Consider the following 19,499-nt stretch of genomic DNA (forward strand, 5'->3'; position numbering starts at 1 on the left):
GAGCCACAGGGGAAAACCAAGAATACTGGAGTGGGTAGCCTTTCCCTTCTCCAGCGAATCTTCCAAAACCAGGTCTCCTGCATTGCAGGTAGATTCTTTACTAACTGAGCTATGAAGAAAGCCCAAAGGCAAAAATAAATATAAATAATTAGATAAATATAAACAATTAGATAAATGGCATAACATCAACTAAACAACACTGTAAAAAAGTAACCTGCTTGTAAATGCTCGCTTTTTATAAGACCTGAAGTCAGTGTTGAGGCTCCCACGGCGTTTCCCACCTTATAGAATTAGGTCTGGCGGAGGCGGCGTCCGGTGCGTGAAATGGGTGACTCAAATCTTTCATTTTGAGCTGCTTCCATCACTGTTTCTTTGGTTGAGTCACATGCTTATGGTTCCCTTGTGTGCTCTGCTCTGCCTTTTCGCCTCTTCATGAAGAACCGGGCACGGGCTCGCCCTTACCGTGTGCTTCTTGTTCTGGCAGCACTTCGACATGCCCCACGACATTGCTGCGTCCGAGGACGGGACCGTGTACGTCGGAGACGCTCACACCAACACCGTGTGGAAGTTCACCTCGACCGAAAGTACGGCTTTTACAGCGTGATTGTCCACACTTTTCACTCAGGTTTATTGCTTAAAAACATGTGAAAAGAAATGTGCTTGTCCTTCTCTTTTTATGGTTAGTAGCGTAGGAAGTCAAGGTATGATTCAGTTCACTTCAGTTCAGTTCAGTCGCTCAGTCGTGTCTCTTTGCAACCCCAAGGTATGATTGGCAGTTGTTAAAAGACCTCTTTGGTAGTCATTTCAGGGATTAAATGTCTTTAAAGTGGAAAGCAACATTTTTTTTTTTCTGCTGGAAGTTATACCCTTTTTTCCACAGATATTCCACAGGAAATTCTTGATGCCTGAAGAAATGTCTGTTATGCTGAAAGCCCACATTAATTCCCACTTAGCTCTACAGGGAGGCGCTGGCTCTGGCAAAGCAGAGAGGCTGAGGGAGGCATCACTTCCCAAGTGGCTCTTCGGCTCTCAGTAGCTGCGGAGCATCTCAGAAGACCAGTATCTGAGTCAGACATGTTTCATCCCAAACAGGAGGCACTCTGCATTTTCCCTTCAAAATTCAGGTTGTTCAAAATACTGAACTGTCTTTTCATGAACTCACAAATCATGTCTGGGAATAGAAGAGCGTCTCTATCAGGATCAGGCCCAGCTAGTTTGGGGATTTCTAATTGTACTTTGGACACTATTTCTAATTCTTAAAGGGTATTCTAAACTAGCCTCTAAACTAGCCTTTTTCTACTAAAAAACTTAAGCTTTCTAACTTGAACAATACCAAATGCTTAAGAGGCCACAAAACTCAGTGTCCAAAGATGCTTTTAAAATATGTCAGGGTACAAACAGGAAGAGAAGATGAGGTTAAGGAGAAGAATTGAGGATAATAAATTTGAGGTATTGGGAGTTACAACAGGTTTCTTTAAACAGAGAAAAAATAAAGACTGGTGGGCTTGATGAAGGTAAGAAATACTACTTATAATAAGGAAAAATGCGAATTATAACTAGGAAAAAATACAAGATATAACAAAGAAAAGTAAAATAATGAGTCCAAAAACTTTAATCGTATAGCATACAGGTCTTGGGCAAGAATCCCTTAGAAGAAATAGAGTAGCCCTCATAGTCAAAAAAAGAGTCTGGAATGCAGTACTTCAATGCAATTTCAAAAACAACAGAATGATCTCTATTCATTTCCAAGGCAAACCATTCAATATCATGGTAATCAAAGTCTATGCCCTGAACAGTAACGCTGAAGAAGCTGAAGTTGAACGGTTCTATGAAGACCTACAAGACCTTCTAGAACTAACACCCAAAAAGGATGTCCTTTCATTATAGGGACTAGAGTCCCTAGAATGTGAAAGTAGGGAGTCAAAGACCCCTGGAGTAACAGGCAGACTTGGTCTTGGAGCACAGAATGAAGCAGGGCAAAGGCTAACAGAGTTTTGCCAAGAGAATGCACTAGTCATGGCAAACACCCTCTTCCAACAATACAAGAAAATACTCTACACGTGTTCATCACCAGATGTTCAACACCAAAATCAGATTGATTATAGTCTCTGCAGCCAAAGATGGAGAAGCTCTATACAGTCAGCAAAAACAAGATCAGGAGCTGACTGTGGCTCAGATCATGAACTCCTTATTGTCAAATTCAGACTTAAATAGAAAAAAGTGGGGAAAACCACAAGATCATTCAGGTATGACCTAAGTCAAACACCTTACAATTATACAGTGGAAGTGAGAAATAGATTCAAGGGATTAGATCTGATTGACAGAATGCCTGAAGAACTATGGATGGAGGTTTGTGACTGTATAGGAGGTGGTGATCAAGACCATCTCCAAGAAAAAGAAATAGAAAAAGGCAAAATGCTTGTCTGAGGAGACCTTACAAATACCTGTGAATAGACGAGAAGCAAAAAAGCAAAGGAGAAAAGGAAAGATATATTCATCTGAAGTTAGAGTTCCAGAGAATAGCAAGGAGAGATAAGAAAGTCTTCCTCAGTGATCAATGCCAAGAAATAGAGGAAAACAATAGAATGGGAAAGACCAGAGATCTCTTCAAGAAAATTAGAGATACCAAGGGAACATTTTATGCAAACATGGGCACAATAAAGGACAAAAAGGGTATGGACCAAACAGAAGATATTAAGAAGAGGTGGCAAGAATACACGGAAAAACTGTACAAAAAGATCTTCATGACCCAGATAATCATGATGGTATGATCACTCACCTAGAGCCAGACATCCGGGAATTCAAAGTCAAGTGGGCCTTAGGAAGCATCACTACGAACAAAGCTAGTGGACATGATAGAATTCCAGTTGAGCTATTTCAAGTCCTAAAACATGATGCTGTGAAAGTGCTGCACTCAATATGCCAGCAAATTTGGAAAACTCAGCAGTGGCCACAGGACTGGAAAAGGTCAGTTTTCATTCCAATCCCAAAGAAAGGCAATGCCAAAGAATGCTCAAACTATCACATCAGGTGGCCAAAGTATTGGAGTTTCAGCTCATCTCACACACTGGCGAAGTAATGCACAAAATTGTCCAAGGCAGGATTCAACAGTATGTAAACAGTGAACTTTCATATGTTCAAGCTGGATTTAGAAAAGGCAGAGGAACCAGAAATCAAATTGCCAACATCTGGTGGATCATTGAAAAAGCAAGACAGTTCCAGAAAACATCTACTTCTGCTTTATTGACTACACCAAAGCCTTTGACCATGTGGATCACAACAAACTGTGGAAAATTCTGAAAGAGATGGGAGTACCAGAGCACCTTACATGCCTCCTGAGAAATCTGTATGCAGGTCAAGAAGCAACAGTTAGAACTGGACGTGGAACAACAGACTGGTTCCAAATAGGGAAAGGAGTACTTCAAGGCTGTATATTGTCACCCTGATTATTTAACTTGTATGCAGAGTACATCATGCAAAATGCTAGGCTGGATGAAGCACAAGCTGGAATCAAGATGGCCAGGAGAAATATCAATAACCTCAGATATGCAGATGACACCACCCTTATGGCAGAAAGTGAAGAGGAACTCAAAAGCCTCTTGATGAAAGTGAAAGAGGAGAGTGAAAAAGTTGGCTTAAAGCTCAACATTCAGAAAACGAAGATCATGGCATCTGGTCCCATCACTTCATGGCATTTAGATGGGAAAACAATGGAAACAGTGACAGATTTTATTTTGTTGGGCTCCAAAATCACTGCAGACAGTGGCTGCAGCCATGAAGTTAAAAGGTGCTTGCTCCTTGGAAGAAAAGCTTTGACCAACCTAGACAGCATACTAAAAAGCAGAGACATTACTTGGCCAACAAAGATCCATCTAGTCAAACCTATGGTTTTTCCAATAGTCATGTGTGGCTGTGAGAGTTGGACTATAAGGAAAGCTGAGCACCAAAGAATTGATGCTTTTGAACTGTGGTGTTGGAGAAGAAGCTTGAGAATCCCTTAAACTGCAAGGAGATCCAACCAGTCCATCCTAAAGAAGATCAGTCCTGAATATTCATTGGAAGAACTGATGCTGAAGCTGAAACTCCACTTTGGCCACCTGATGCGAAGAACTGACTCATTTGAAAAGACCCTGATGCTGGGAATGATTGAAGGCGGGAGAAGGGGACGATGGAGGATGAGATGGTTGGATGGCACCACGACTCCATGGACACGAGTTTGAGCAAGCTCCAGGAGTTGGTGATGGACAGGGAGGCCTGGCGTGCTACAGTGCATGGGGCTGCAGAGAGTCAGACACGGATGAGCGACTGAACTGAACTGAATTGAGTCCTAGTGAGGGCTGAGTGCACAGAGGTGCCTGAGGACTGACGCCCTTCGGCAGTAGCTGCAGACTTCCCTGTAAGCATGCCTGTCCCACCACCTGTCTCCACAAAGAGAAACCAGAGGGTTTGGGGAGATAAGAAAGCAAGGAGAGATGGATAATTCTCAGTTGCATGACTGAAGTCAGGCTTTTCAGAATAAAAATAAATCATTAAATACCCTTAAAGATGGAAAAAAAAACTTCAGAAGTCTAACTAGTATCTTCATTTTACACATAGGAACATGATACTTGAACTCATTAAGACTTCTGTCTAAGCCTCTTTATTCCAGTATTCCAGTTCCACTCCAGGGGTTGGTACTAAACAGAGATGCATATCCGAGTCACCTGGGGAAGGTTTTCAGGGCACACATGGCCAGACCTCACTCACAATCTGCAGGAAAAAGAGGGGTTATAATATGAGTATCTTGGAAAGACTTCCCAAGTTAGTTTGAAATATCCCCTGATTGAGAAGCACTGCAGTACAGCATTCAGCTTTGAAAGAGAAGCCTTCTGCATAGTCCAGAAGGCAACCAAATAATAAATCTGGAAAACAGCACCTTGGGAACAGTAACACCGCCATGGGAGGCTGAACAAGAGTCTTGTGTATTTATATTGTAGTATTTAACTAGGCAGATCAGTTTGTCAACTAGAAGACTGATAATCAAACGTGACAGATCCAGTAATCAGTCTGAGATGTCCACATGAAAACAGCTCCTTGATATTTCAGAAATAATACAGGATTGTAGACTTCACATGGAAGATCTCATTTTATGTACAAAGATCTTAGAGATATTATTTCAGCTTTCCCTAGGAGGATTTTATCCAGGATTCTAGGACCTGGCACCTAATTAGTGATTTATAATATTAAACTCTTTTCTAGTATAAAAATGTATTCAATGAATTAAAGAAATTTTTCTGCTGAAAAAAAATGAATATCAAAATTAAGGTTTCAAATTTTTGTGGGGGGGAATTCTGATTTTTCTCTCTACTTGCTGTGCTATGTTACAGAAATGGAACATCGATCAGTTAAGAAGGCTGGCATTGAGGTTCAGGAAATCAAAGGTTGGTCAGATTCCTCTTATGCCTGTGAAACCCAGGGCGGTTTGTGTTTAATTCATTTATGGTTCTTGATTGTACTTAAAATTTTTCAGGTAAAAATATAATACAACCCGGTAATCATTTATGGTTCTTGATTGTACTTAAAATTTTTCAGGTAAAAATATAATACAACCCAGTAAATTATCTATTAACTTCTACTATGTACTTGAGCCTTTAAGCCTACATGTTGCCACTGCTTTTTCTGATAGACTGGAACAGTAATAATGAGCTCAAATTCAGTGATTTCAGGTGATGAAAAGTGATTGGGGGTGTAAGAAATCTACAAGTGGGCCAGAGACATTTAGAGAGGAAAAAAGTCAGTTGGTCACTTCTGGAAGTATTTTAACCTCAGCCAATTAGAAAAATAACATCCAGCACACTGGGAAAGGTCTTCCTTTATGGGCTCTAATCGTTAGAGTGAAAAGTATCTTTGGTGAGTTAATAATATAGGGGTCTGAAAGATTAGCTGCTCCCTAAGCTCTAGTCTTACTACCATTCAGTCCCCAGCATTTACTGTGGGCCATCCATGTGTAAGATACAGCAGGTTTAAGGTAAACGAAACTGTGCCTGACTTCAAGACGCTTCCAGCCTGTAAAGACTCTGCGTGTACGCGTACATACACATATGCATATGCGGAAGTGTTAGTTGCTCAGTCATGTCCCACTCTGTTGGACCCCATGGACTGTAGCCCACCAGGCTCCTCTGTCCATGGGATTCTCCAGGCAAGAATACTCCAGTGGGTAGCCTTTCCCTTCGTCAGGGGATCTTCGCGACCCAGGGATCAAACCCAGGTCTCCTGCATTGCAGGCAGATTCTTTCCTATCTGAGCCTCTCTCTCTCTTTGGTGTATATTGTAAGGCGTGGGGAAATAGAATGCGGGTACTGGTAAAACTACTGGATTCATTTGGAATCCCGGTCAAATTATTTTCTCCCTTTCTTAGGTTCAGTTTATATGTATACATTTTCACTATTTGCAGGGGTTTGACATGGTCATGTGTAGTTAAGAACTCACTAGAGGTGTTCCTAATGTTTAAGTAGCCAAGTGGCTCATTTCTTAGTTACTTTACAAATTATTCTCCTAGATATTAAGACTTAACCGTAGGCTTCTTGTTTTCCTTTCTCATGAAAGCAGGTGGAAAAGACGTGAAAAGAAGCGAGAAGCAAGAGGGAGTTTAGGGATTTTATATAGGCAGATAAGAAAATATAGCCGGCTCAAGGTTGAAAGGGGTAAGCCAATATTATAAAATAAGTAAATAGCAACTCTTTGGCATTTGTAGAGATTATACCCAGGTGACACTACTGAGTGACAGTCATACAACACTCATATTGAAGAAGTTCCTATTTTCTGCTTTTGTTATATATAGAATTATTGATAAGTTCTGTCTGCCCTGAAATAGAGGTATTGGAAAAGATACTATCTAAAGCCACCACTTATGGAGCACAAAAAGGGGCTATACAAAAATTAGGTTTAATCCTTACACCAACCAAATGATAATTGCTCTTATCCTCATTTTACATATGCGAGGAAATAGAGGAACAGAATTAATACTAAGATATTAAATGGTAAAACCAGAATTTAAACCAGTCTGGCACCAAAGCTATGTTCTGAACCACTGTTACTATCCTATTGAGGAGAAATGAGTACCACCAATTCATTCCCCTTAAGTTCTTCCAAGAATTACAGATTGGTGATAGTTGTAGTTTATTCTGAAATTGCTGGATTTCAAAGTAGCCTCACACCATTTCTGTTTAAATCAGTCAGTTCAGTTGCTCAGTCGTGTCCAACTCTTTGTGACCCCATGGACTGCAGCACGCCAGGCTTCCCTGTCCATCACCAACTCCCAGACCTTGATCCAAACTCATGTCCATCGAGTTGGTAATACCATCCAGTCATCTCATCCTCTGTTGTCCCTTTCTCCTCCTGTCTTCAATCTTTCTTAGCATCCAGGATCTTTTCTAATGAGTCAGTTCTTCACATCAGGTGCCCAGTGGCCAAAGTATTGGAGTATCAGCTTCAGCATCAGTCCTTCCAATGAATATTCAGGACTGATTTCCTTTAGGATGGACTGGTTGCATCTCCTTGCAGTCCAAGGGACTCTCAACAGTCTTCTCCAATACTGCAGTACAAGAGCATCAATTCTTAGGTGCTGAGCTTTCTTTATGGTCCAGCTATCACATGCATACATGACTATTGGAAAAACCATAACTTTGACTATACAGAGCTTTGTTGGCAAAGTGATGTCTCTGCTTTTTAATATGCTGTCTAGGTTGGTCATAACTTTTCTTCCAAGTGGCAAGCATCTTTTAATCTCATGGCTGCAATCACCATCTGCAGTGATTTTGGAGCCCTAGAAAATAAAGGCTGTCACTGTATTGTTTCCCCATCTATTTGCCATGAAGTGATGGGACCAGATGCATGATCTTCATTTATTGAATGTTGAGTTTTAAGCCAACTTTTTCACTCTCCTCTTTCACTTTCATCAAGAGGCTCTTTAGTTCTTATTTACTTTCTGCCATAATGATGGTGTCATCTGAATATCTGAGGTTATTGATATTTGTCCCGGCAATTTTGATTCCAGCTCATGCTTCACCCAGACTAGCATTCTGCCTAATGTACTCTGCATATAAGTTAAATAAGCAGGGTGACAATATACAGCCTTGACATACTCCTTTCCCAATGTGGAGCAAGTCCATTGTTCCATGTCCAGTTCCAACTGTTGCTTCTTGACCTGCATACAGATTTCTTAGGAGGCAGGTAACGTGGTCTGGTATTCCCATCTCTTGTAGGATTTTCCACAGTTTGTTGTGATCTACACAGTCAAAGGCTTTAGTATAGTCAATGAAGCAGATGTTTTTCTGGAATTCTCTTGCTTTTTTTATGATCCAGTGGATGTTGGCAATTTGATTTCTGGTTCCTCTGCCTTTTCTAAATTCAGCTTGAACATCTGGAAGTTCATGGTTCATGTACTGGTGAAGCCTAGGTTGGAGAATTTTGAGAATTACTTCACTAACATGCAAGATGAGTGCAATTGTGTGGTAGTTTGAACATTCTTTGGCATTGCCTTTCTTTGGGATTAGAATGAAAACTGACCTTTTCCAGTCCTGTGGCCACTGCTGAAGTTTTCCAAATTTGCTGGCATATTGAGTGCAGCACTTTCACAGCATCATCTTTTAGGATTTGAAATAGCTCAGCTTGAATTCCATCACCTTCACTAACTTTGTTTGTAGTGTTGCTTCCTGAGGCCTACTTGACTTTGCACTCCAAGATGTCTGGCTCTTGGTGAGTGATTATACCATCATGGTTATCTGGGTCATTAAGATCTTTTTTGTATAGTTCTTCTATGTGTACTTGCCTCCTCTTCTTAATATCTGCTGCTTCTCTTAGGTCCATACCGTTTCTGTCCTTTATTGTAAAATGTTCCCCTGGTATCTCTGATTTTCTTGAAGAGATCTCTAGTCTTTCCCATCCTATTGTTTTCCTCTATTTCCTGGCATTGATCACTTAGGAGGGGTTTCTTATCTCTTCTTGCTATTCTTTGGAAGTCTGCATTCAGATGAATATGTCTTTCCTTTTATCTTTTGCCTTTCACTTCTCTTCTTTTCTCAACTATTTGTAAGGCCTCCTCAGATAATCATTTTGCCTTTTTCTATTTCTTTTTCTTGGGGATGATCTTGACCACTGCCTCCTGGACAATATCACAAACCTCCATCCATAGTTCTTCAGGCACTCTATCAGATCTAATCCCTTGAATCTATTTCTCACTTCCACTGTATAATTGTAAGGGATTTGATTTAGGTCATACCTGAATGGTCTAGTGGTTTTCCCTGCTTTCTTCAATTTAAGTCTGAATTTGGCAATAAGGAGTTCATGATCTGAGCCACAGTCAGCTCCTGATCTCATTTTTGCTGACTGGATAGAGTGTCTCCGTCTTCAGTTGCAAAGAGTATAATCAGTATGATTTCGGTATTGACTATCTGGTGATGTCCATGTGTAGCGTCTTTTCTTGTGTTGTTGAAAGAGTGTGTTTGCTATGACCAGTGCATTCTCTTGGCAAAACTGTTAGCCTTTGCCTTGCTTCATTTTGTACTCCAAGGCCAAACTGGCTGTTACTCAGGTATATTTCTTGACTCCCTACTTTTGCATTCCATTCCCCTGTGCTGAAAAAGACATCTTTTTTCATGTCAGTTCTAGAAGGTCTTGTAGGTCATCAAATAACTGTTCAACTTCAGCTTCTTCAACCTAATATTAGTGGTGGGGGCATAGACTTGGATCACTGTGATATTGAATGGTTTGCCTCGGAAGTGAACAGAAGTCATTCTGTTGTTTTTGAAATTGTTCCCAAGTATGGCATTTTGGAGTCTTTTCTTGACTATGAGGGCTACTCCATTTCTTCTAAGGGATTTTTGCCCATAGTAGTAGATATAATGGTCATCTGAGTTAAATTCACCCATTCCAGTCCATTTTAGTTCACTGATTCCTAAAATGTCAATGTTCACTCTTGCCGTCTCCTGTTTGACCACTTCCAATTTACCTTTAAATAGTTCCCACCAAAACTCTGAGACTATACTGGCTGGCCTGTTGTGAACAGCCCAGCCACCCTGTCTCACCCTGGTTGGCCAGTCACGGTGACCAGTGCTCACCCATTGATCACGTTCTCTCTCCCTCTGCACACCACAGAGTCCATCTGGTCATGGAACTTCCCAGTTCAAATAGTAAACTCAATTGAAATCTCTTGTCATGACAGTCCTGTTTTAATAGTTAGGAATACGCAAACCCAAATGAGCTTGTTCTAGTCCTCTTTGAACCCATATGAGTCTTATTAAACTTTTTTTTAAAAAAAGATTATTTTCTTACTACAAAAAGGAATACAAATCATGCTGGATCTCCAAGAGTTTTGTCTTTTATCACAACCTATAAGCTTGGTTTCAACCAGCTCTTATAAAAGAGAGAGAGAAACATCTTCCCAGATTAACAACCCTGTAGATACCTGGTAATTCCACTAACCTTTCATGACACTCATCCCCACTGAATGGTTACACAACTGATCAGTAATAGCAGTTTCTGAATCAGTATTGTGTTCTCAGGCAGTTTCAGGGATAAGAGAATTTGTGATGCTAAGAAACTTAGGAAAGGGATTGAAACTTTCAAATGAAGTTACTAAGGATAAAACAGACACCCCAATATCCCTCCAAAAGCATAGCCTTCACCCCTCCCCCACCCCACAGTGAAAGATGATGATGGTGAATCTGTCTTAGGAAAATAGAAATAAATTCTCTAATGCCATTGGCATCTTAGACCTCATGGAGAGTAACATATTGTAGAGGAACCACAGTGCATTAAACAAACAAACCCAGAAAGGTGTAGAGGAATACCTCGTTTTGTTGCACTTTGCTTTTTACACTTGTGTTTTTCACAAGTGAAAGTTTATGCAGCCCTGCATTGAGCAAGTCTGTCGGCACCATTTTCCAACAGCATTTGCTCACTTCCTGTCTCTGTGTCACATTTCGGTAATTCCTGAAATATTTCAAACTTTTTCAGTGTTATTTGTTATGGTGACCTGTGATCACCATCTTTGATGTTACTGACTTGCTGAAGGCTCAGATAATAGCATATGTTGCAAGAAACTTTTTTTTTTATTAAAGCATGCATATTTTTTTAAGAATGCTATTGTATGCTTAATAGACTATGGTATAGTAGAAACATAACTTTCATATGCAATGGGAACCAAAAACATTTATGTGACTTGCTTAATTGCAGTATGTGCTTTAGCAATGGTCTAGAACTGAACCTCAGTGGCTCCAAAATAAGCCCAGAATCTCACTGATGCTGTATGGACTTTCCATGCCTTCTCACACGTTACTTGCCAGTATGCCATCTAAAACCTTCAGCCTTCAGTTCCATCTGTGATGAATGGGGTAGTAATTGTTATGTTGCTGTATTTAGAATGCCTCTCCTTCCTGTCCCAGTTATTTCCATTCCAAAGGTCTCTGGGCTTCTCCCCTTCTGTAAAAGGGGAGAGATGCACACGTGCTTGTGTGTGTGAGCTCACACGAGAGTGCACCTCCCTTTCTAAATGCATTGCTTTAAAGAAGAAAGAGAACACTTCTTATGCATCAGTCTTCAGGATTATTTTTATTTCCAGGTATCTGCAGGGATGCTGGGAAAGCTTGTTTGAAGACATTTTTGTTGTCAATTTAATCTATCTGGCATCTTGTATGACAGGAAAATGTCAATGAGGAACCCCCACCTTCCAGCAGTGCCAGGTCCTGGCTAATCTTAGAGCTTCTCCATTCCATCTTCATCAAGGATGCTCTGAATCACTGGGGCGGGGGGGGGTGGGGGGGGTGTTAGTGAAAGAATTTAGGATAAAGAGTAAAAGTGACAGAATTTAGATTTTTCTTTATGCTTTGAGTGAAATTTTTAGACTCTTAAGTGATAACTATTTTTTAGGCTTTTTACTCCCCTTATAAAGTCATCTAAGAGCAGCATATTGCTTTTTTTACTTAGGAAATTAAAATTTTTTTATCCTCATTCTTTAAAATGTAGAGCATCATTTAAAATCTAAACATACATCACCTGGTTCCAAAAGTTAGAATGTTCCAGTATTTTTAGTAGATGACATGCAGAGTACAGAAGGTGTGGATATCAAGGATTTCTAAAGTACAGTGTGTGTATCTTAGCAAGTTCACTACCTTATTCTCAGCACACTTTCTGCGAATGGTAAAATGATTCTTTTAGTCTGTCACATACATCATAGTTCTTCTTTCCTTTTATTGGAGCTCTGTCCTAGCTCTGGCTTACAAATGAAATTAGATACAAGTTGGCACAGCCAACATCCAAGGCGTAGGTAGACGCGCTAAGTGACAGGTAGAAAGTGCTGTGTAATTGCTCTGATTATAGTCACTTTGAAATAGGCACAAACCCTTCTTCCAAGGCAGCAATTTCCTGTCCTCCAATCTCCACCTCTTTGGCCTGTATTTTGTAATCCTATCATCACTTTATTGTTGTTTTTTGCTTAAACATAGAACAATTTGTATACCTTTTCAACAATAATGAAGAAAAAGACAAAACAGCTAGTAGGCAGGAAAAATAAGAATCATACTCTTATTCCTCTTGGAAACTGAGACTTAGATTAAGTTTGAACCATTTAGATCTATGAACCAATCCCTTTCCTCCTTTCCCACTCAAGTTTGAAGACCCACTTCCATGGATAAAAGAAGAGAAATAAAGGTCTCCCCTTAATGACAGTGCAGGGAAGGGAAGGAGAACTCTGAGGCCATCTGTGAAGTGGTGATCACAATAGCGCCCACTCATTGGCTTGGTGTGATGATTAAATGAGAACGGTGCCTGAAACAGTGTGTGTGCGCTGTAAATATCATTGAGACCGGGCAGGAAGCCTGCTCTGAATATTGAGGCAAAAAGCTGGAACCTAGAAGCGTGTATCGTAAACGGTGTTTACAATGTCTTAAGTAATTTGAGAAATGCTTCCTTGGAGAAGTATTTCCAATATGTCTACACATATTAAACTTTGATCATGTTAAAATACTAATCCTTGCCACTTTGTCAAAATTACCGTGAGGCCATCTGATGCAATTTGTATCACAGGGCAAAAGGGCACACCAAGAAGCTGAAGTTCAGAAACCTTGTGAGCTTTTGGGCAAACACGGTTGTAACTTCTGGCTTCACATACAGGGTTCTGGGCAGACACATGTATGTGTTTCTTGGGGGCAAGAACATCTCAAGGCTCAACCTCATTCTACGTCAGTAGTTGTTAAGATTCCTGCAGTCGCTGACTTAGTTTTGTTGTTACCAGTTACCCAAGTAGTACTTTAGGCCTGATATCTACCCAGTATCTGCCAATATCACAGAACAGTTGTGTAAGTTATTTTCCTCAACAACAAACGGACATACAGTGTGTCCAGGTACACTTACAACTTGCTGGAAACTGTAGAAAAGAACCTGGAAAGGACCCAGTTACCTTTTTCCATTTCTTAATTCTAGAATTAATGCATGCAACTATGCATGTGAGGTACCAGTGATTCATTGAACATGAAAGAGGCTCATAAACTAAAATCACAAGGAAATCAGTACTTATGAAGCACCTTACGATAAACATTTATGCTCAATAATTTCATGAAGGACGTTGTTGTCATCATCACAGTTATACAGAGGAGGTGTCTAAGGCCCACATCACTTAAGTAACTTGCCCAAAGTTACACAAGCTGGCTATATAGGAGAATTGGGATTCAAGCTCAGATTCATCTGACTCCAGTATGCACACCAATTCTGGTCCCTTACACCATGTCGCCTGTTCATTTTAACTTTGAAAAAATGCAAAAGGAGGATACATCTTCTGTGGAATTATACCTAAAGAGGAAACAAAGGGTAGAACCAAATAAAACCAATTTAAAGGTGAAAAACCATTCCATGGGAATTTGCCAGTCACAGGTACCAGCTCGGTAGCTGCAGATATTGAAGCCTGACCCCCACATGCATTGAGCTCAACAAGTTCTTCGTGAGCAGCTATTAATCTGACTGGGAAGGGGCGGGTGGGAGGGTTACAGAGTCTTTGAGTCAGTTGAATATTGTCAACTCTTCTTTCCCTGAAGAATCCGAGGCAGTTGTTGAAACCAAAATGGAGAACAAGCCCGCCTCCTCAGAATTGCAGAAGATACAAGAGAAACAGAAGCTGGTCAAAGAGCCGGGCTCCGGAGTGCCGGCTGTTCTCATTACAACCCTTCTGGTTATTCCTGTGGTTGTCCTGCTGGCCATTGCCTTATTTATTCGGTGGAAAAAATCAAGGGCCTTTGGAGGCAAGTAAAACGAGCCCCTTGAATTTGGAACCTCCCTGAAAAAGAGTGTTTGGCCTGATGATCAAAGTTTGGTTGTGATCTTTTTTTCAGTGTTTTGTTTTTTTTAAGTGTTCTATACCTCTTTCAGTGTGATTGTCTGTGTTCCAAATATTGTCTATAGTTAGTATCAAAGTGGAATAATGTACCTGGAGCTTCAGAATTTGGATAGTTAGATAAAAGCCCAACCTCTATTACTGCTTTTTAGCATTGGCGTAAAGCCATTAGATGTCTCCATATGAAACTGTGTAGATGAGTAGAATCCGTATAAATTAGCTAAAGCATCAGGAAGGAGGAGATCCCTGCTGTTAGAAACAGGCCCAGTCCTCAAAACGCCTGGGTCAGTTTTTTAGAAGTTGTCTATTTTTCCCTAGTCCTGGCTCTAGCTCCTAGCTCCGTGACCTTGGGCAAGTTACTTAACCTGTCTAAGCCAGAGTTTTTTCATCTGTAAAGTGGGGGTAAAATACCCACAAGGTTGTGTAGGGATTAAATGAAATAATGTACATACAGCATTTATCACAGAACCTGGCACCTATAAGTGCTCAATTAATAATACCAATGATTATAAGGAATAATCATTAGTAATAAACTAATAAAAAGTCATAAAAGATACTTGTCTTAAACCTCACCTCTCAGGAAACCAACTATTTCCATAGAAAACCATTTGACAGTTTTAAAAGAGTAGAGTGAAGGAGGGGAGAGTACAACACTGGTGTCAGTGTTTTATTAAATCATCATCATAGTATCAGACTGAGTAGCTGAGTTCCTGTCAAGGTATCCCCATAAATAATCCAACTCGTGATTCTCACCTCTCAGAAACAGTCCCTTGGCGGGGTCCCCAGGTCCTGAGGCAGGAGGCTACAGCTGCATCTGGGAAGGTATCCATGGACCAGAATGGTGGACAGCATTTGATCAAGAAACAGCATCTGATCCGATTTCAGGCCAAGGCGACTGGCAGGGATTCAGTGCCCACGGCAAAGCCCTGACACAGAAAAGGACACAGAAAACAAAACCAAAGGATTTAAATTAATAATTTGTGAAAGGGAGTTTTTCTAGGACTTCTTGCTTTTCACCTGCAGTCAATAAAGCTCTTCAAAAATACAGCTAACTCTTCCCAACAAGGGCTGAGCAGAGGCAAAGATCAGTAGACGTAGTCATTGTCTTCATGGAATTAGATGGAAGCTTCAAAAGAGCAAGAATTCTGTGTGTTTGCTTATTTCCTGATATATCTCCAGCACAAATAACAGTTCCTGGCCCTGAGGATTTGATAAATAGTCACTGGGAAAAGGATGGAATAAATAAATGGAGCTCACAGAATAGATAAGACATAAAAAAGAAATGACACATAAAGGTATTAATAGAGGATGGTACATACAGTGATAAATACATGGAGTATCAGAAATACACAAGGCCTGGGGACGGTTATAGCAGAATATCGCTTATCAGTCCACTTAAAGGAGAAGTGGCTGGGGTGTCAAGAAGGTTTGGTATCTACTTCTTTGCTGTTAGCACATGTGTGTGGTGCTGTTACCAGAATATTGTTCACAGGAGTATGTTGGGAAGACTGAGGGACCCAGGTCGAACCATATGAAATTGCCATTCACGTTCAGTCATGTTTTATTTTAAAAAATTACAGCTTTATATGGTTCAGTTGAATACATTTAATTCTGTTTTAATCCTAAAAGTATACCAGCCTCTCACCTTTTTTCCATTCATGTTCAATCATGTTTTATTTAAGAAATTACAGCTTTATATGGTTCAGTCTAATACATTTAATTCTAAAAGTATACCAGCCTCTCACCTCTTTTCAACATTTGTTCCTGAAAGATCTTATCCAGTCTATGAGGGTTTTAATAACCCTCACGAAAGGCCTTCCAGTTACTCAGCCCACACGTATAGCTTGTCGGCTTCACACCAGACACTGTGCTGGGCACAGGGGATGCAAAACTAGGACCGTCCCGCATCCTTGTGCAGTTTGCAGTCTTCACTTGTCGGCTTGCTAACCGTCTTATCAAATTCCCCCTCCCTCCTTGCTTGTTTCTCTCCCCACCTCCCCTCTACCTTTGCTCTGTGCTCCACCATGCCGCCCCTACTCCTGTGAGAGGCTTCGTGGGAGCACCCTGAGCCTTATCTTCCTGACCATAGTCCTGAAGGGAGTGTTGGAAGCAGGGCAGAGAGCACAGTAAAGACAACACAGCACGCGGAAAAACCAAGTCCGTCTGGAGTTCAGCCTCCGCCTAAGGAAAAAAAGTTTTTCATGGAACAAGAATTTGGGTCACCGTGTATGGCTGCAGATACTCAGGGTTTCAGAAGTTTTTTGCCTTCAGTCTTATATAAAAAGCAAATGCTGTACATTTGGATCCAAAGCTTCCTCAATCAGGATGTGAACTGTTCTAAATAGAAAGCCTAAAACCTCAGACCAATATTCCTAAATTGTAGTAACCAAAGCCTCCAAGGTTTTACAAATTATGGGTAATTTTTAATTTTGTCCTAATAAAGGTAACTAATATTTACAGAACATTTCCTGTGTATATACCAAGCACTGCTTGTAAGCACGTCACGTGCTTACGGAGAGGTGGGGACTGTCATTGGTCCCATCTTTTCTTCAGAAGAGAAAACAGGCTCAGAGAAGTAATTTGAGATTGCACAGCCTATAAGAGACCCGGGTAGAAGTCAAACCCAGCTCTGGCCCTGGTGTGCATGACAATGACATGTTGCCTTTTGCCCCCTTAGAATTCTAAGAATACACACAGACAGGAGCCAGGCCTTGTTATTAATCATTTAGGAATTAATTCCTTATTTTGTGTTGAAAGCTGGACCCACGGACTGAGGAGGGTGACTGGGACTTATTTTGAAACATGCCCTCTTTCTCTAGCAGATTCTGAACGTAAACTTGAGGCCAGTTCGGGAAGAGTTCTGGGAAGACTTAGAGGTATGCGTGTGACCTTTTAGAATCCTTCCCATTTGATTCACAGTCAACAAGCTCATGTCTTTTAAAAAGGAAGGAGATACTTTGTATTTTCTCTCTGGAAATTAGGCTCCTTGTGTGTAACACAGCATCCCTGGCAAATGCCAAATGCAAACCATGCACCAACCAAAAGTGTGTGACGACGCCGGCAGGTTGCCCAGCTTCGTTCTCCCACCTTGCCATTCTGTGTCATCGACTTCTCCTCCCTGCCTGTTTATGTCGCCCCATTTGTCTTCAGCGAATTTTTTGTCACTTCTGTCAGTGTGTCAGTGCGTGTCGTAGTGAAGATGACCTTTTCATAAAGTCACCGTAATGAAGAGCTGCTCAAGGGGACGTCCATTCCCGAGAGCCTGGAAAAAGCAGGAGCTGAAATAATCCTGCAGAAATACACAGTCCTGGGGAGCTTTGGGTTTTTTTGTTTGTTTGTTTTTTCCTTATTTATGTTAATGAACCTGGGTCTCTGTCATTTTTTCCCCTGTCTCTAATACCTGCCCTTTCCCATCCCCAGAAGAATTTACAAGGAAACTGAAAATCATTTGTGCAGACCTTACCTCAATCCTCTGTCCCTGTTTGCTTTCTCCAGGAAAGGGAGGCGGAGGCCTAAACCTGGGCAACTTCTTCGCCAGCCGGAAGGGCTACAGCCGGAAGGGGTTCGACCGCCTCAGCACGGAAGGAAGCGACCAGGAGAAAGATGAGGACGCAAGCGAGTCCGAAGAAGAGTACTCGGCCCCGCCGCCCGCCCCTGCCCCCTCCTCCTGAGAAACTGGGTTTTCTTTTAGGCTGACGAGACTTACCAAGGATGCCAGCTTCCTTTCCCCTTGAGCACGTTGAGCGTTTTGCGTATTTAACTGTAAACTGTACCATCTGTGTGGGACCGTACACCTTTTATTTACTTCCTTTGGGATTAGTTGGCTTCTGTTCCTAGTTGAGGAGTTTCCTGAAAGTTCATTCATCGTGCCATTGTCTTTATATGAACATAGGCTAGAGAAGCGATCCTCTTCTTCCGTCACACTAGTCGCTTAGGGATGGAAGGTTTGCTCATCTACATTTCTGAGACTTTTCTGTAGTTTGTAAATAACTCCATTCTCTGCTTGAACACAGTATTCTCCCAGTAGCACTTCCATTGCCAGTGTCTTTCTTTGGTGCCTTTCCTGTTCAGCATTCTCAGCCTGTGGCAGTGAAGAGAAACTTTGTGCTACATGACAACAAAGCTGCTAAATCTCCTATTTTTTTAAAATCACTAACATTATATTGCAACAAGGGAAAGAAAAAAGTCTCTATTTAAATTGTTTTTTTTTTAATTTCCTTCCTCAGTTGGTGTGTTTTGGGGATGTCTTATTTTTAGATGGTTACACTGTTAGATCACTATTTTCAGAATCTGAATGTAATTTGTGTAATAAAGTGTTTTCAGAGCATTAGCTGTCAGAGTGTATTTTGCAGTTTTTGCATATTTGCCGGGCTTGTATACAAGTTTTGTAATAATTACACAAACCTAAGCTATAGTGAAACCTATGAAACCTATTCAATGTTTCAAAAGAAGTGCATTGTATTAAAATTAAGAAGTCATTTTATTATGTAGCACATATAAGTTAAAAACCAGCCCAAGAGTTTACATATATGTGAAAACCAGGCTTTCTTTAAAAATTCAAAGAGGATTTTTGCTTGTATAACAATCAGAAGGTAAATAATAAAAGGTGATTGTAGCTAAGAGGAAACCTGTGTCTCAAATTACATATACAAATTAATCCATCAGTGTAGGTTACTACTAATGGTTTTCTTTTTAAAGAATAATTTTACTCCAAATATCCATGTATTTTGTAGGAATACTCCATCTTACACTGACTACAAATTACTTTTACACCATATTTTTCATAATCTGTCAGTGCAGTTTAGTAAGAACCTGATAGTGTTTCTTTTTATAATAATCAGACTCTAGAACCCTTTCTTCAGAATGCCTACTTGCAATTCAAGCATCTCAGTAGTGGCATATTAGAGATTAAAACAATCTAACTTGCAAAAAAAAAAAAAAAATGGAATTGTCTTCTAGCTAAGTTATTTAAAATATCTAACAACCTAGATTCTTTTCCCTCATAATTGACACCCAGTTGATCTAACTGAAAGATTTCTTTCCTTGTCGAGTGAAAACACTTGCTCCCTCTGACCACTCGTTTATGCCCCTTTCACCACATTAGTAAATGTAGACTCACAACAGCACTATCCTGACA

At 40.6% G+C, this 19,499-nt stretch overlaps 1 protein-coding gene and 1 long non-coding RNA gene across 14 annotated transcripts in view; one reads left to right on the top strand and one right to left on the bottom strand.

Annotated features, from left to right (window-relative positions):
* PAM (peptidylglycine alpha-amidating monooxygenase) overlaps positions 1–18,692 on the top strand; it is a 179,793-nt gene extending 161,101 nt beyond the window's left edge. For 2 of the 12 annotated variants that reach the window (XM_086413283.1, XM_086413290.1), the window contains 5 exons: positions 485–584; positions 5,367–5,420; positions 14,067–14,270; positions 17,182–17,238; positions 17,858–18,692. In XM_086413283.1, the coding sequence (XP_086269409.1) occupies positions 485–584; positions 5,367–5,420; positions 14,067–14,270; positions 17,182–17,238; positions 17,858–18,033 (591 nt within the window). In that variant the 3' untranslated portion in view covers positions 18,034–18,692. The remainder of the gene's footprint in view (positions 1–484; positions 585–5,366; positions 5,421–14,066; positions 14,271–17,181; positions 17,239–17,857) is intronic. The other 10 variants (XM_086413284.1, XM_086413291.1, XM_086413286.1 and 7 more) reach the window with 5 other exon arrangements.
* Positions 4,570–17,931, bottom strand: LOC147370048 (uncharacterized). Of its 2 annotated transcripts, none has more exons than XR_015168349.1 (3): positions 17,826–17,931; positions 15,116–15,288; positions 4,570–4,749 (listed from the first exon to the last, which is right to left on the bottom strand). It is a non-coding gene; the product is annotated as an uncharacterized LOC147370048 (long non-coding RNA). The 2 variants fall into 2 exon arrangements; XR_015168348.1 differs by lacking the exon at positions 4,570–4,749 and adding an exon at positions 11,567–11,777.
* Positions 18,693–19,499: the final 807 nt, after the last annotated feature.

Source organism: Bos grunniens, chromosome 7, assembly GCF_055505025.1.
Source record: "Bos grunniens cultivar Pamir isolate PY7600 chromosome 7, Bosgru_T2T1.0, whole genome shotgun sequence".
In the NCBI taxonomy this organism is placed as follows: domain Eukaryota; kingdom Metazoa; phylum Chordata; class Mammalia; order Artiodactyla; family Bovidae; genus Bos; species Bos grunniens.